Genomic DNA, 18057 nt, shown 5'->3' with positions numbered 1-18057 from the left:
GTTTACTTGAGTGGATTTGTGGTTTATAAACTAAAGTGCACCTCATACTCCTTTCACAAGTTCTTATATAAGAACTAAATATAATTCACGTATTCTCATATAAGAAGTAAAATCATCTATTTCACTCATTACTAATGTCTATTATTAAATTGGGACCTGAGACAGATTACTAGCTGAGATGCTGCTTACTAGTTATAAGACCTTGAACAAGTCTCTTTCCCTCTCTGGGCCTCATCTGTAAAGTGGGCTGCCTGATCTCACACTCTCGAAAGTCGCACCCAGAGCTGATGCTGCAGGACTTTACACATGACCTATAAGGAAGGTCAAGAGGCAGAGTTATGAAGCTAGTGATGCTGAAGCTTGAGGACCTCTCACTTGCCTGGTGACCATATGTATTTGTAATGTTTACCAACTTAAGATATCTAACCACAATTGATTAAGACCCTTGTCTCTCTCCACTCTGGCTTCCCTTTACATCAGGTCTTATTGTTGTGTTTTGTGTTCTTTTCCTTAAAGAGGATCCTCCAAATTATATAAGCTTCAGAACTCAAAACCTGATCTGCCCCTGTCCTATTGAGATAGTTACAGCAAAGATGGCTTTAAAGTAGAGACTTGTTTCCAAGTCTATAAAAAGCGTCAGGTATTTTATTGGGAATTAATTAATTAACAAGTTCTTATCTTAGGACTTCAAGAAAGGAAACACCTACTTTTCTTTCTGTTCTCAGCTTAACACCACTTCTTCAGGGATTCTCTGAATCCCTAACGCTTCATGTTCTTTTCTTGTTTAATAACTATAAGCTTCATAAGAACAGGGACCATATCTTTTCTATTTACTGATGTGTCCCCAGCATCTATTACAATGCCTGGCACATAGTAAGTACTCGATAAATGTTACTGAATCAATGAATTAATTTATGAAGACCTATTAGATTTAAATATACCCCATCTCTTTCCATGAAGAATTTGAGACTGAACACCTACCCTGGGCCAGGGATGAAAAGTTACAAGCTCTTGTAGAAGACCATTAAAAGTGTCTTACCAGTTGATTTGAATGCTCAGGACATAAAGCAGTTTCTGCTGTGATCAACACTGATCCAGCAGTGGAAATGTAAGCTAAAATTTATTTATGGAAGGACAACCAATGCTGAGATTGCATGAGACTCTTTTTTGTCTTCTTGAAATATACTCTACGTTATTTAAAAGGGGCTAGATGAGCCAGAATTCAGCTTTGATGGCCATTAAGGACCCTCCTTTTTCCTTAATTGGGAACAGGTAGATTTTTCCATTGGACCACCTTGACAAATAGTTAAAATGCTCTATTTCATGGTCAAACCTTTCCATTTCTCTAAACTATGTTATAGAGAGCAGAGCATGGCCCTCTTAAGGGCAGTGCCAGTTCTTCAAATGCTCACCTTGTTTTGCCACATATCACAGACGAGGGGCTATCTTTCTTTCCTGCTCACATCTTCCAGTTCCAACTGCCTCAATAAGTATTTTCTGTAATGGCAGCGGCAGCAGCAGCAAAATGAGCAACTGAGAAGAAATCTATATACAGGAGGAGAAAGACAATAGAGATTGGGAGGCAGAGAGACAGAAAACGTTGATGGGGCTGCCAAAACAATAGCAAGAACAACAGGAAAAGGGAATTAAGAAGAGAAAGTGATATGAGGATTATGTAAACTAATTACATAGTCTCATAAAACTGAGATTTTTCCAAAAGGAAATGGAACTTTTGGAAGGTGCAACAACTTTGGAACTAAAAAATTCTGTGCTCATATTATAAATATCCCCAGAAAAAAATTTAACATTTGGGTGAAGAAGAGCAGGGACTTCCTCTCTCCTTGGGTGGATATTTGTGACTGCTAGTTTTAAATCCACGACAGCAGCTTGCCATTGGCCTGCCATCCTTGTCCTGAGCAGGAAAGGGATGTGGGTGGTGTGAGCACAGAGGAGGAGCTCCCTATGTGACATGCCGTGACAGGTTTTCATTTTCATTTTCCTCAAGTTCTGTAGGTGCCCTGCACCTCGAATTCCCAGCTCCACTCTGGAAAAAGAGGAAAATTGTTGGACTGACATGGTCCTGTAATTTTTTTCCCCACTCATGGCTTAAGCTTTCATTAGCTTTCATTTCTCATTAAGAGAAAAATCAAAGAGTGAAAATTAAACACCTCCTGATTTGTTATTTACTGAAAATGGGAAGTTGAGAGTCATGGAGCTGGAACTGAATGAAGGGCCCAGCCCATGAGATGAGTGAGCCACCACTGGAGGATACCATATCAGCATGCAATGGTGGCCCTCCTTCTCTTCCCTCTTGAGAACAATAGGGAGCAATCTAACACCCAGAAATACTTAGAGTCTCTACATTTAGGACTCAATGTTGTAAACTCTGGCACCTTCTCTGAGCAGAAATAATAGGCTCAAATCACATTGAGTTTTCTTCTTTTCAAGTGTTGGGATTGGATTTGCATTAACCCTTTCTCCAGTACTCAGTTATGTGTTTACCCCCATAGACACTACTCCTCAGGTACAGAGGCCATGTCCAACTCATCTGTTAATTCCCTACAATATGTCAGGCACATGGCAGGTGCTCAACAAATGAACAGAGAGTGTGAATGAATGCATGCACACTGAGATGAACTGACTTAATTTATGTGTGTGAATATTTATTAATGCCCTGCCTCACTGCAAAAAGGGAACAAAGACAGTATGGCAGTTCCTCAAAAAAATTAAACATAGTATTATCATTTGATCAGTAATTTCATTTAGGTGTATGTAAACCGAAAAGAATTGAAAGTGGAACCTAAATAGATACTTGCACACCAGGGTTCATAGGAGCATTATTTACAATAGATGAAAAGTGGAAACAAGCCAAATGCCCATCAACAGATGAATGGATAAACAACATGTGGCATATACATATAATGGAATATTATTCAGCCTTTAAAATGAAGGAAATTCTGACACATGCTACAAATGGATGAACTTTGAAAACATTATGCTAAGTGAAATAAGCCAGACACAAAAACTCAAATATTATGATTCCACCTATAAGAGGTACCTAGAATATTTAAATTCATAGAAACAGAAAGTAGAATGGTGTTATCAGAAGCTGAGGGAGGGGCTAGTGGGGAGCTGTTCTTTAATGGGTACCGGGCTTCAGTTTGGGGTGATGGAAAAGTTCTGGAGATGGGTAGTGGTGATGATTGCACAATAATGTGAATGGACTTAATGCCACTGAATTGTACACTCAAAAAGGGTTACAATGTTAAAGTTTACGTGTTGTGTATCTTATCATAATAACAAAAGGAAGTAAAGCAATATTCATTTAACGTACTAACATTTCTGAATCAGCGAAGCTGCCCATACACCTTGCATCTAGTTGTGTGTGACAAAGAGGCAGTCACTGCATGGTTACATGTCTTCAAGAGAACATGGGCCAGCATGCCCTTCACAGCTGTGCACTGCCCTTTTTCCCATGTGGATCTGTAAGAACAGACACTGGCTCCATCATAAAATGCATCCGCCCCCCCAAGCTCCAAGGCTGGAAGTGATAGGAGAATCTTCCTTGTCCCTTGAGTTCACAGCACTTGTATCACTCTCTTATTGCTGCAGACCAGCCTCCAAGGGACAAAAAAGCAGTCAACCTTCTTGGGTTCACTCTTTCCAGACTCCCAGCAATGTCACACGGGGAGCCAGAGTTCAGCACTGCAGACAGAAGGGACTGGGTTTGAATTGCAGTTCTCCCAATTATTAGTTGTGAGGCTTGGGTCAAGTCACTTAAGTGAGCCTCAGTTTCCTCATCTATAAAATGGGAACAATACTGTACCTACCTCACATAGTTGTGCTGTGTCTTAAATGAGCTAGTAATACAATACAAGTGCTTAACAGTGTTTACAATAAAATGAGTATTCAATAAATACAATTTTCATATAAGAGATACATTACAGGTGGTAACAGGGGTGAGGGAGGATGGTCGTGCATGTCATAACAAGACTTGAAATATACCAGCTCTGCCATCTGAAACTTGCACGAGCCAGCCAGCAGGAGGAGCCTTAGGAGTGAGCAGCAATACCAGCAGGCCGTTAAATGGGCCCTCTGGGGAGAAGTGCAGTTCTCAAAGAATCCTCTTTACTGTTCCTCTCATCCCTCAACTCATTCCTTAATCTTTTGGGTAGTTTCTCTCTTGGGTGATAGACATAGACCTTTCTCTCACATTTACTAGAAAGTTTACTCATTCCTGCTTAGGAAATACCTTGAGACCTGTGAATCCAAAGAATTTAGGGTTATGTTAATATAATGCCAAGTAAACAGGAAACCCATCAAGGAGAGTTCCACGGTAGTTACTCCCATCAGCATGTTGGTGTGGACGGCCTCTTACTGTGCAATAATGCTGCTTCTTTCGTGATTCAGTCAATCAGACTCTCATACTGATAGTGTTGAATTGAACTCACTAACTTTAATTATTTTCTTAATTTAATTATTCAGGTGCATCTTCCCAAAACCTGGAGAAATTTATAGAAAGGTATGTGGAAGAAGGATATAAGAAATTGTTTTCAAATTGGGTTTCTCATTTTGAATAGTCTATGGAAACTCTTTGTTGTTACCCCTTAATCACTTGTACTGAGCATCAATGGCTTGTTAGTCACTCTCCAAACACTGGGATATTATCGTCTCTTGGGCCAGTGAGCATAGGAAGTGATTAATTTGCATAAGTCCTTAAATAAGAATCATAAAAATACATACCAAGTGGGTAAAACCTAGATCTGGCCAAAATACCTGAAAAAGACAAAAAGGATTATTTCATATTCCTGCTTTATGAACGAGAAAACAATTTTGTGCTCATTTGGGGCTTAAAATTCAGAAGCAAGTCTCTGAATGCCCAGAATGGAAATCTTCAGAAACCTTTGATTTTTCAAAGTTGACTACAGGCCCATAGTTGTCAGGATGTCCTACGAATCTGAACATAAGTAACCCAGGTAACTCACCAGTGTTTATTAATGACAATGCTATGAAAGATGCTAAGAAGATAGTAGCATGTCCCCCTACTGAAGACTTAATCTACTCTTCAATTCTATGCATTTATGTGGTCTTTCCCTAATGGGGAACTAGGTTAAAGATTATAGAGAAGAAAGAGGGAAATGGGAATGCTGATGCTGGAATGAAAGAAAAACAACAAAACCAAGAGATTGGTCATCAAAAATTCTTTCACAGGCTCAGCCTGTGATATTGGTTAAAACTCTGAGTTTCCAAGTGTTTGACATTCAGAGTCCATCTATGGCTTCTCAGTTTATCTAGGAACCAACTGTTGGACCATCCAGCCATCGTCATATATGCCATGATTGGAAATGATGTCTGCAATGGGTGAGTTATTGAGATAGAAGATTTTGGCAATTCTGTGGCTCTAGGTTTCCCCCTTGTCCACTCCACTTCGCTCCATTCTATTAGCCTACTGTTGAGTTGAATTTCTCTATCTTCACAATCCTAGACACATGTGAAATCCACAGAAACAGCCTGTGAAGCTGAGAGACCCTTTTAAAAATATCCAATCCCTGAATTCTTACTCCGATTCACAACAAATTGGTGTGTCATCATCTGTTCTGAGTTGTGTCACAAGAAATATGCTATTACCAGCCAAGAACCCAAGATTGAGAATCATGACTTTTTAAATACAATAAGGCAGAATCATGGCTACCCCATAAGAACAGCTTCCTCACTCATATTCTGATAGACTTACTCATGTGGTAGAGAGAGCATAGACTTAGAGTATTTGCAAAGAACCTACACATAATTCATGGCCAATCCTATTTATGCCCAGGGCCCATAGTAAGAAAGTAGTTTTGCTATACTGCTAATTTGTTGTTAGTGCCGTTGAGTCGATTTCAACTCCTCGTGATCCTGTTTACAGCAGAGCAGAACCTTGTCCGATCTTTTAGGACCATCCTCTCACCTTCCGGGGCTCCATCAGACAATGTTCTCCTGCTATTCTCATAGGGTTTTCATAGCCAATTTTTTCAGAAGTGGGTAGCCAGACTAATCTGTCTTAGTCTGAAAACTTTGCTGAAACCTGTCCACCACGGGTGACCCTGCTAGTATTTGAAATACCAATGGCATAGCTTTCAGCATCACAGCAACATGCAGCCGCCACAGTATGATGGTGATGTGGTTCACTGACCAGGGTAGTGACAGCACTGAATCTTAACCACTAGACCACCAGGACTGGCTAAACTGCTAATATCAGTAGTGATTTCAAAGTGTGGAATGCCTTAGTTCTGCCACAACATTTTGGAAGGTTTCTCTAAATCTGTGTGTACCCCTAAGAATATGCTGCACATGTGAATGCCATCTGTCCTGTGATCATGGCCAAAAAGAAAAAAAAGGTGAGATCGGATCTAGAACAACTCCCCAGTAGCCATCCACCCACCAACTAGAAAACAGAAAAGTAAAGCCAAGAGAGGTCACATGACTTGCCCAATTAATTGATTAATGGCACAGTTGAACCCAAGCCCAAGTGGTACTAGAAATAGGCTGTCCTGCTCTCTGGCCACCCTTTGCCTTCCCATATTTCACTCACCAAGCCCTCCAAGCCTGTACTAAAAGCACAGTTCAGTATTATCAAACTGTTTTTTTCCCTCACAGACACCCCTGTGAGAGTCCTAGAACTCTTATGGTGAAGGAGGTGTAGACCTAATCAGTGAAGTGAGTTCAGGGCAGAAGTGACCACGCCATGACTCAGAGATGCTGATGTCCCAGGCCCTGCCTTGGCACCCCCTAGGCTGGTATACTGCTCTCCCCAGGTCCCCAAGTCTGTCAGGGCTACATGCTGGAGGCTCAAGTCCCAGCCTCTGTGGTGAGCCCCTGGAACTCTCCAGTAAGTAGCAAACACTCCAAAACTTTCCATGAGCCAAGAGCCACACACTCTCTATATCATCTCCTCCCCACAGCAGCCCTAAGAGGCAAGTAGGATTGTCCCCATTTTACAGGTGAGGAGACTGGGGTTTGGCCAGGATAAGGAATTTGTTTATACTGCTATTGAACAGCAAAGCTGAAAGCCAAGCCAGATTCTCTGAGTAAATTCTGTGCTCTTTCTACAGTCCATGCTTCTTTTATTTGCTTTCTCTTACTCATTCACTTTTGAAAAGTATGTATTGACTGCCTGTGATGTACTAAATGCTGTGCCAGGCTCTGGGATACAATGACAAAGAGGCCATAGTCCCTGACCTCAAGGAGTTTATAGAAGGAGAAGCATTGAGCTTTGGGCCCCAGCCTATCACAAAACAAAACAAACCTATGGTCAGATCAGCCAGTGCCCTTCCAGCCTCTGGATCATGTTCCCCTGGAAAGGCAGACAGCAAACTGGTTATACTGAGTAAAGACACCTGCAGAAAGAGGCTTTGACTGCAAGAACCAGAATCCCTGAAACTGCACTTTCCCAGAAGAACCTGATTATCCAGAGGCCCCTACAGCCCAGTCCTGTTTTTCCTTTTCCAAAGAGCCAAAGGGCAGGCAGACATCAGCCAGAGACCTGTGCCAGCCTCACCCCGCACCGGGGATCTGGGCAGAGAAGCAGGTAGCACTTGGGTGAAAGAATGGAGTTGGCAGTGTGGGATGTCCCTGCAGTGCCCTCTCTGCGATGTCCTGTGGAGAGGTTAGAAAAATAAAGACAGATGGCAATTCTACCTCCCCATCTGCCAGGACGTCAAGGTGGAGTAGATAACCCAAAATGAGCAAAGTGATTTCATAAAAAGCTCAAGCCAGCAGTGAGTTGCATAATAAGTCCATCCTGGAAGAAGTTTTGGGGTATTTGCTTGACTTTTTTCTTTTCTTTTCTTACGATGATGCTAGCTCCGCTTAAATAATGCTGCCATGTGCTTCTTTTTTTGTTCTCTAAACTCATGCAGTTACTCAATAAATACTTGCTAACTATATGAAGGTCATGATTGGAAGATAGATTTTAATGTCCAGAATTCAAGAAGAAAGGTAATATAGACAAATCTAGCCTTCTTATTGTAGCTTGACTCAATTTGGCCTAAGCCGACGCTGCTTCCTTGGGCCTTTCCTATCATGTCCTCGAAAGCTATGGAATGTGAGTGATACAGAAGGAGAGAATTTCCTGGAATCAGGGCAAATGTGAGTGGGCTACCACAGCAGAAACTTGGGTAGCAGGAGTGGAAATGGGAGTGTTCTTAGGAGCCTCAAATCATAAAGGGCAATGACAATATTTCCCCAACATCCCAACATGACAGCCCTGAAAAGCACATTGTAATTGCTGGAAATGTGATAGAATTATAAAAGCATCTAGCACTAGCCACATAAATTTCCATGGTTCCATTTTTTTATAGTGGATCTAGAAATTATAAATTTTGCATTTTTCACCTAATGGAGAGAGCCAGGACCACCCCATGGATGTTGTCTGTGTCCCCGGCCCCCAAGGAATTTTTTCTGCAATGCCAGTGCTTTGGATGTCACCCAGGCAGCTGATCATTACTGCATTGAGAGGAAGCCAGCCAAGCTGCTGACGGGTCACAGGCCCCATGGAGCCTGGACTGAGGGAAAATAATCCATTCTATAAAATCAAACAGTAGAAAAACCAGCAGGGAAGGGAATGGACAGAACTCCTGCTGCTCAGAGGAATTCTCTCTCCCAGCTCCTCAGTTGAGGCATGGGTGGCCAAGCGAAGGATAAGGAGTTTCCCAAGCAGTCAGCATGTTCCAGGCCACATCCACTTTTAGGGGACCCAGGATGTCTATGCATGGGGCAATGTGGGCCCAGTGAGTCCCCACCCTATTCCCAGTCTGTGTCAAGATGCCTCTTCAAGGGAATTGGGTGAGAGGCCTGAAGTAAAGGGCTAACTCTATTGCCTGGATGTTCCAAGAATTCAAATGCCAGCTGTGAGGGAGATCTGAGCACTCAGTCATGACAAGTCCCCAGCCTTTAGTTCTGGTTCTGGAAAACATTTCCCACAGAGGCTGTTTACATTCTTCCTTGAGAGGGCATACATCTCTCTGGCATCAACTCGATGAAATCTGGCTGGAATACCTGCCACGGTAATAAAATGATCACGGCCAGCCCTGCACCCAAGTCATGAGGCTTATTTTGCATGATCAGACACAATTCATTAGGACAAGGACAGGCTTTGAGCCACCCAAGGGGCGAGGCTCTTCATCTGTTCTGGACTCGGCCCTGTGTTCCTGACGTGTGTGAGAGCGCAACGGTGGGCACCAAATTCTCTCTCATTATTTTCCCTTGAGTAAGCATCATGTCCTCCAGGCTGGTTCTCAGATTTCTCCTCTGTAAGCTTGGTATCCCCAACCCCTCATCTCTCCTTCTGAGCGACGGGCGTGAGCTCCTCCATATGTGAGGAGGGATGTAGGACACTAGAGTGGGCAGGCACACCTGGGATGAAAGGCAAAGTCAACCTGACCTCTGGACTGAAAAGGGTTAGGCACTTTCAACTCAGCCCATTCAGCCTTTGAGTAACATCAGAGAAGGCAAGGCCTAGGAGATGTTTCCCAAACCACTGGGACTCTTTGGTCTCCAAAATACTAGTACTGAGTCCCCTCAAAAACCATCAGAAGAGAAAGAATACACAGAGCAAAATCGCTTTGAGTTTCCAGAGTCAGAGTCCAAAGACATCTTCTACGGCACCCAGAAGGGGTGACCTACCAACTGTCACTTAGAGCCTTTTTCTCTTGCCTGAACTAAGAATTTGTTAATTTCGCTATGCACATTAAAGGATTTAACTGACTACAATGTGTAAATTATGTGTAAATTATGTCGCTGTCCACAATAGAGCAAAGCTGACTGGAGAACATTCCATTAGCCACTTCAAGTCTTCCATTTTGATTTCACTTTGCAGTTAGGCATTTTCTTTATGCTTTGCTTAATTTGCAGGGTGCATTTTCATAAGTATGAATTAGCTCCAATTCTTTGATATCCTCAGGGTGGCGTCTCTAACCAAAAAATAATCATTAAATAGGGAGTTTGGGAGACTTCGCTCCATCTTAACTCATCTTGCCTTTAAGTGGTTGGAGAGCCTTAGCTCAGCGTAATTGCTTTGTGCCAAAATGCTAATGTATCAGTAGGAGGTAAAAAAACAAGATGCCAAGCAAAAGTTAACAGGCAGTGTGTGCCAGCTTTACCCATGACAGATGACGACAGGATATAGACACCCAACCTACTTTGGCTTCACCCCTGCTGTCGTACTCCAAACACACAGTAAATATAAAAGCTGGTTACTCTGGGTGGGTTCTCCTGATCTGAATAAACCCATAAGGCAGCCTGAATCGCCTTTACAATCTAGGATCCTTCTAGTGCTTCTGTGTATATGCAAGTCAAGCCAAAGCCCCTACCCAGACTTTTGCCCCTAATAGGTAAGGTATTCTTAAATCTTTGTGAGTGCTTTTTATACAAGTTAGGGAGATTTTGATTCATGATAAAAGTAGTATATTTCTTCCCAAGGTCACAAAAAACGTGAGTCTAGTATTCTGTTCTGTGTGCTGGGGTTTTGTAAAATAGGACATCTTTTTACTTTCTTTGTTTTTTCTTTCTTTCTTTTTTCTTTTTTAGGAATGTCCAAGCAACTCATTACACAATGTAGAAGCATATACACCAACCACAACTAACAGCCTACTGGCTGCCCTGCCATCCAACTTGCCCCACCGTTTCCTCTGTGTGGGTACACATTGCTTGTCACACTTTGGGCCACGTGATCCATACACCCTTAGCCACCCTGTCACCTACTGGGTAGCAGCTATTTGGGAAGTGATTTTATTTGACTAAGTGAAATAGATGGAGGGGAAATGACATAAAATTACAATGTTTTCTGCCTGTCTCATTAAAACTTCAATGGAGTCCAGTTTCTTTCCCCTTCACTTTAGAAAGAATAAAAGTGATACAAGAATCTGTTCTATTTTTATTGTTTCTCTGATTACAAAATAACATCTGTTGTGAAGAGTTCAAATAATACAGGGCTTAGGAAGTGAAAGTCCCCCAATAATCGCTCCCTACCACTCCCACCACCTGCTTCAAGCTAACCAGTTCAGACAGTTTGATGGATTTGCATCCAGATTTCTTCTATGCAAATTCTAATTTACAGACTTATTAATATTCATTAAAATGAAATACCATTATGCTTACTGCTCTGCAATTTGTTCCTGCCAGTCAACAGTACTTTTTAGCAGTCTTTTCCATGCTAATATATACAGATTATTTCATTCTTTTTTAATTGTTTTTATTTTATTGAGGTGAAAGTCACATAGCATAAAATTAACGATTTTAAAGTGAACAGTTCAGTGGCATTTAGCACATTCAGAATGCCGTGCAACCATCACCTCTATCTAGTTACTTCATTCTTTTTGATGGCTGTGTAGCATTCTACTATGTGGATGGACTACAGTTTATGTAGCCAGCCTTTTTAGCTTTTTCCAATTTTACACTATTCCAAGCAATGTGGCAATACTTGTATGTATATTTTTGCACATTTGTCGAAATGTTACAATAGGACAACTTCCTGAAAGTGCAATTTCAAGGTCAAAAGTTAAGCCAACTTCTAATTTTGATACATTTTTTAAAATTCTCTCCAACATGACAGTGCCAATGTCCATTTAGGAGCTCTCTTAATAGTGAGAATAGCAGCTACCCCGGGGGGCTCCCTTCTGTCCCCTCTTCCCGTGTCACGCATGCCTGGGGCCAGCCTGTGAGCGATGGACTTACTTTTCTGTTTTGGAATCCGTATTAAGTTCCCTAGGGCTACTGTAACGAAGTACCACAAACTGGGTGACTTCAAACTACAGAAATTTATTCTCTCACAGTTCTGGAGGCTAGAAGTCCAAAATCAAGATTTCAGCAGGCCATGCTCCCTCTGAAGGGTCTAGGGGAAAATCTTTCCTTGTCTTTTCGTTCTTCTGATGGCTCCCAGCAAGCCTCAGAATTCCCTGGCTTGTAGCTGCATAACTCCAATCTCTGCTTCCAGCTTCATATGGCCTTCTTCCCTGTGAGTGTGTCTGTGCCTTTCCTCTTCTTATAATGACAGGAGTCATCAAATTTAGGCCCACCTTAATCCAATATGACCTCATCTTAACTTAGCTGATTACATCTGCAAAGACCCTATTTCCAAATAAGGTCACATTCTGAGGACACTATTCAACCCACTACAGGATCATTAGGCAAATATGGAGTTTTAAGGACTCAAAATAGAAAACAACTTATAGCATTATTCTGCTTAGGTTAACAACAGGCAGTTTAAAACCTAAAGAGTAGAGGAAAATCTTAGAGAATTCTATATTCTACTCCCAGGTTAATGCAAGTTAGTATATTAATTCAAACTTGATGTGTTCCTGAAAATGTGTACAAAAGTTAACTGTGCAGAAAATGAGCAATAATAGACTTATACATTAAATTCAAAAAATATTCTGGCATCCCCATTTACACCTTGACTTTTAAACATAACAAGAAGGAAGGGAGGGAAGGAGGAAGGGAGGGTGGAAGAAAGAAAGGAAGGAAGGAAGAAAAAGAAAGATTGATTTAAATGAAACTTTCAATAATGTATTTTTAGTATTTTGTGCATTTCTCACTTTTGTTCTTTTTCAAACTAAATGAAAATAAGTCAACCAGCTTAAATGCAATCAATGTCTGATTGAAGCTAAAGATTTGCTACTTTCAGTTCACTTATGATTTCTATCTTTGTCTTAAATTCTTTGATTTTAGCCCTACACTCTTATAACTACTTTCACCACTTTCTTTTCCTGTTCACTAATTTTTATGAAACAAGAAGAGAAAAATACAATTTAAAATTTCAAATATCCTCTATAGAGCACAAGCACTACTGTAGAGAAAGGCAGTGATGCAAATTGCAATTGCCTATGGGCAGATATCATTGCAGGGGTCTAACCTGGAATAGCAGGCTATCAAGAAATTCATGAAAGTTCAAATTCAGAGTAGAAAGGAAGGATGTAGTGTGGATACATAGTGTCACTTCATTTCTCATTGAAATTCTGTTTTCCTAACTGTGGTATATCCGAAAAGTTTTAAAAAGAAAGTTGCAGACCTCAAAATGTCAAATAGTAAACAATACCAGATTTCTTTGATTCCATTAACTGCATTTATCAGTTAGGATAGATGAGGTTATGCTGCAGGAACAAACATCTCCTAAAATCTTAGTAGCATAAAGCAACAAACATTTACTCACACTACACTGTTGATCAGAGATCACCATGGGGCTCTGTTCCAGGACTCAGACTGGTGAAGCAGCTGCTGTCTAGAACATTACCCAGACCCATGGCAAAGAAAAACAGTATTGTAGAAGCTCTCATACCACTAAACACGACACATCTCACTTCTGCTTACAACTCATAGGCCAGACCAGTCATATGGCCCACCCAACCACAAGGGAATCAGGAAGCCAGAAGTATTTTGCAAATAGCAGCAATAACCACTACATTGTGTGTGTGTGTGTGTGGGGGGGGGGGGCGTTGGTAATCTTGTATTTGCATGCATCTATCCTTATAATCTACTAATATATTTTCTGTTTCTTTTACCAACAGGAAAAGTGACTCAGTTCCAAAAATGACCACTCCCGAGAAATTGTACTCCAAGGTCATGCAGACTCTGAAGTATCTAAATTCTCACCTGCCCAATGGCAGCCATGTTATTTTATACGGCTTACCAGATGGAACCTTTCTCTGGGATAATTTGCACAACAAATATCATCCTCTCGGTATCAGTTTGAAGATACTTTTACTGTTTAACGATGTTAATATATTCACAGTCTACATTTATGTAGATCAAATTGTATAGGAATATACCTAAAATGCCACCACAGTACGCATGTCAGAAGTGATGAAGGGAAGAGCACCCAAGTACAAGATCTAAAGGTCAGCATCCAAAGTTGGGCAGAACCAGATTCAAAGTCAGAAAGGGCAGAAGTATTTAATGAAGAATTAGGGCAAATTGAAAGGTAAGAGTTTGTCAGGAAACTCCTTTAAGTGGTGAAATCTAGAATAAGCCAATGAAGCCCGAACGAGAGACAGAAAGCCCTGAGTCAAAGCAAAGGATTTCTCCAACCCTCAGTGGTGAGTGCCCTCTGGTGGCCAGAATCCTAATGAATTCTGTAGACCCTGGTGGCCGGTTAGAATTCTATAGAACATGGTCCTAAAGCGGGCTTGCTCCCTGCTTCTACATTCTCCTGGAGCGCTCGGCTCTGAAATGCTTTAAAGTTCTTCGGAACTTCTAATAGCATCTCTGGCATTCCAGATGCCTTACAAACATTGTAAAAGTAGTAGTAACTCACATTAGGAAGGGCTACCATGCTAATCCTAGAAACAATCCTCTGAGATAGATGTTTGCATTAATTCCATTTTATGGAAGAAAAAACAAAGGCTTGGAGAGGTTAGGTAGCTTGTCAAATGTTGCGTAGCTTGTTGTACATGTAAGCTGAGTGTAGCAAGGCTCTCTTTCTGTGTTTCAGGGGAGAATGTCCTTTCAAAAAATATTTATTATGTTCCAGGCACTGTTCTAGGCACTGGGTAACCATCCATGAACACAACAGTCAAAAATTCCTGCCATCGTAGGCTCATATTCCAGTGGGAGAAAGACTCCAAAAGTACATCAGAGGATGATGTGTTACTAGAGAAAATTAAGCAGGGAAAGGAAGTAGGGCGTGCTGTCCTCAGTCCTCCCTCACAGACATCTACAAGGAGAGGCCTGAGTGCCCTCCCCTCAGCCCCACATTGACAGCACGTGTGCCAGTCTCTCATGGAAAGGGGCTGCCCCTTCCCCCATATTGTCATAGCCACCTCCTTAGACCAACCCAAGGTCAAGAGTGCTGGAGGTCCAAGCAGTTCGAAGGGGGAAGACCCAAAACTTCCTCCTCAGTACGCTCCTTAGGGGGCGGGGTGGAGAGCTTTCGCCTGCATAGATAACTTCTCTGTAGCTTCCCAATCCTCTCTTGTCCTCCCCAGGCAGTCCCTGTTTCAGCCAACCTCCCTAACTCCTCCCTCAGGAAGTTCCACCTCTCCCCACACAAGAACAGATTAGGGTCCCTTTAACCAGTTATCAAAGGGCACTACTCCCTCCAGTGAGGGGACAATTGTAAATATCCACATTCCAGACTCCCCACCAATGAAACTGAATTCATTTTCCTCTTCAGTTGCCAAGTGTGCCACACATGTTATTCTTCTCCAAGCAAAACCTTGTCCAGCCTCGCACGAGGAAAAGCATATTCCTCCTGTTCACACGGGTTGGACGTGTTTCCCTTAGAAACGATAACATGATCATGCTGAGGAGAACTTGACTCCGTTCTGGGCCGCCTTGGACACATGAAGGACAACCACTTGGGCTGAGAATGTCTCTTTGACCTATCCCACCGGGGATGAAAATTTCAGTTCCCCCTACAGATGTTTTCAGATTCCCAGATTTCTCCCGTGGGAAGAAATGCTTGGGGAAGGCAAGTTGGAGGCAGGGGAGATATGCTTCCAATTTATTCTGTCATACTAATAGGGACTTGACTTCAGGTTTTGTGAATTCCAATCCCACTCTCTTTCCATGAACTCCAGTTAGACTGCCTCCACAAATTCTCTCAGATACTCCACACAATTCACTTGACTCAGCCCCAGGATGTAATAATGACTCCATGCAATTTGGAAGGGAGCAAGGGAAGGAAAAAGGTGATTGGGGGACTCATCAATCACTTCCATGGATTCTCTAGGCCAGAGATTCTCATCCAGGGTTAACCCACCCACCCCCTCCCCTGCCCCACCCATTATCACAACTGGAGGCAGGGGCTACTAGCATGTAGGGGATAGAATCCAGGGGTGTTCCTAAACATCCTACAGTGCACAGGCCAGCCCCCCACAACCAAGACTGTCAATAGTGCCAAGGTTGAGAAACCTGCTCTAGGCTTAGCCTTGTCCTCAAATGGCCTCTCTGCAGCCACTAATCATGCACTAGCATTTCATGGCACAAAAGGGGGAGAAAGAAAAGGGGGAACAAGTTTGTTCTATGTAAACAACCCTAGCTTTGAAACAAAAAATCCAATTAGGGAGAAAGTTGAAACCATGTAAAATTTGTTTAATGTTTTTAAGTTATTATTCACATCCTAAATTATCCCTGCTGCCTGGTTGCCATGGGAAATAAATTATAAATTCCTCAACAAAGCACCAGGGTCCTTCCTAGACAGACTAGGGAAGTAGGCGGGATTTGCCCAGCATCCTCGTTCCTCCTTTGGCAGTGTCAGTCTCATAACTCACTTAAGATGAGAGGCTTGAAGAGAGGGCTCCTGCCCTCATGTTGTCTCTGTTCTGCTCCCACTCTCATTCGAATCTTTGGATCTTCCTTCCCACCAAACATGAACCAGCAGTGAAGAAGGCTAATGCTGGGCCAGCCTCAGGGTTTCGTTGCTCCGCCTTGGTTAGGGTGAATCTCATCTTAATCAATAGCCAAACACCCAAGTCTGATTCCCAGGCCACTGTGCTAAGGGTTATATAAGCAAATAAAGGGGAGTTTCCATTTATTTCTGTCTTCAAGCCTGGAAACATGATGATGATGATCTTCAGATTTAACTTTAGCCACCGCTTAAGGATTAAAAAAGAGATCAGGGAGCAGAAGGGGTCAGGGGAGAAGCCCCAGATCTGGGATACATTCTCTGCTGCCTCACAGACAGGTAAGAACTCAGCCTGACCATTCAGCAAAGAAAAGGCTCAATGCCACAGCGTCAGGTCAGATCAGTAGGTGATGGAGGCCCAGAACAAGAATAGTTCCCAGCTCACTCCTGCTAGGGAGCAGGAAGTAATGAATCCTTCCTGGCATCTCTCCTCTTAGCCATGTCTGTGAGTCACTACCAGTCAGTGCATGGCTGCCAAGGGCTGTGCCAGCCCCACCGTCTCTACCAGCAATCAAAATTCCTGGCAAGAATATAATGTCTTTTTGAGGAATTACCAGAAAGTAAGTCTCACATGTTAGGATGCTACTTACTCTGATCTTTTGAGAAAGCTTGACCAGGGATGAGTCCTCACAGGCACTGTCTACGAGGAAGGCAATTTTTGTATAAATATGTCTGAGATACTTATTATGTGCCTTGGTAGTAAAGATGGTACTAAGACGGAGTCCTTGACCTCAAAGGAGAGACAAAAGACAACTCCACCAGGGAGAATAGTATATAGGTCCTGACGGTGAAATTACTGAGTGTCCACGACCCTGGTACAAGCCATAGGCATTCTGGGAACTATCTGAAGGGTAGACTGGGGTCGAAAAGTTCGGGATTGCTGCTACAAATAAGTCTGCAGGTAGGCCTTCCTAGAAGGGCCTCTACCACAAAACACCAACAGCAACATTTAATTTTGCCCCAATTCCTCTTAAATTTGAAACCTCATCTATTTCAAAATACCTTATAGTATACTTTATATTTTATTACTAGCTTCCTCCTTGTGTGAATTAATGTGGTTTCACTAAGGTTTAGTACATTCAGATGGTATTTCATGGAGGTGTGTCTGATCTTTGTTGGTACTAAGCTTTTATGGTACCTAAAATTTCAATTATGGTCCCAGCATTAGATACATGCCAAAGACTCTGCCCTAAAGAACTTACAAATGACTGAGACTCAAGCTGCTACTCTAGCCAGCTGAAGTAGAACACAGCCTTTAATCTTCAGAGGAAGCATATGGCATCCACTGGCCGGCCCACTGGTTCTCTACCCCTTACACACACACACACGCTGATAGTTCCTCTGCCCTGATAATTCCTGGCCACTGTGGGACAGTCCTCCTGCCCCTGTCCTGGGCATTCTTGAACAGCTTTCTTCACCACATTCACTTTCAAACTAAGGAGTCACAGACACTGCCTCTTTGCAGGTATAACATGTAGGTGTGATCAGTTTTTATCCCAGGTCTCCTCAATATGCAAAAATACCCTTAAAGTAACAGGGATAAAAAGTAAGAGAAGGAGCAAATGAGCAACTGACAGTTCCAATAAGTGGAGAAAAATGTAAGAACACTTTCCTCTCTTCCTCTTCTTTATGCCATAAGCCCATCACAAGGACTCCTAACCAACCTTCCACATGACCAG

The 18057-nt window shown here is 42.3% G+C and overlaps 1 protein-coding gene and 1 long non-coding RNA gene across 2 annotated transcripts in view; one reads left to right on the top strand and one right to left on the bottom strand.

Annotated features, from left to right (window-relative positions):
* The window catches only part of AOAH (acyloxyacyl hydrolase), a 180420-nt gene that overhangs the window by 140865 nt on the left and 21498 nt on the right, over positions 1 to 18057 (top strand). Inside the window, exons 14-16 of the mRNA XM_070616264.1 lie at positions 4486 to 4522; positions 5287 to 5361; positions 13542 to 13714. Coding sequence (XP_070472365.1) covers positions 4486 to 4522; positions 5287 to 5361; positions 13542 to 13714 — 285 coding nt within the window. The remainder of the gene's footprint in view (positions 1 to 4485; positions 4523 to 5286; positions 5362 to 13541; positions 13715 to 18057) is intronic.
* Positions 1445 to 13320, bottom strand: LOC139082877 (uncharacterized). The gene is made up of 3 exons (XR_011539215.1): positions 13187 to 13320; positions 4744 to 4776; positions 1445 to 1545 (listed from the first exon to the last, which is right to left on the bottom strand). It is a non-coding gene; the product is annotated as an uncharacterized lncRNA (long non-coding RNA).

The sequence above is a fragment of the Equus przewalskii genome, chromosome 4, assembly GCF_037783145.1.
Source record: "Equus przewalskii isolate Varuska chromosome 4, EquPr2, whole genome shotgun sequence".
Classification (NCBI taxonomy): domain Eukaryota; kingdom Metazoa; phylum Chordata; class Mammalia; order Perissodactyla; family Equidae; genus Equus; species Equus przewalskii.
Note: the sequence above shows the minus strand (reverse complement) of the source record. Positions and strands in the feature narration are given on the sequence as shown.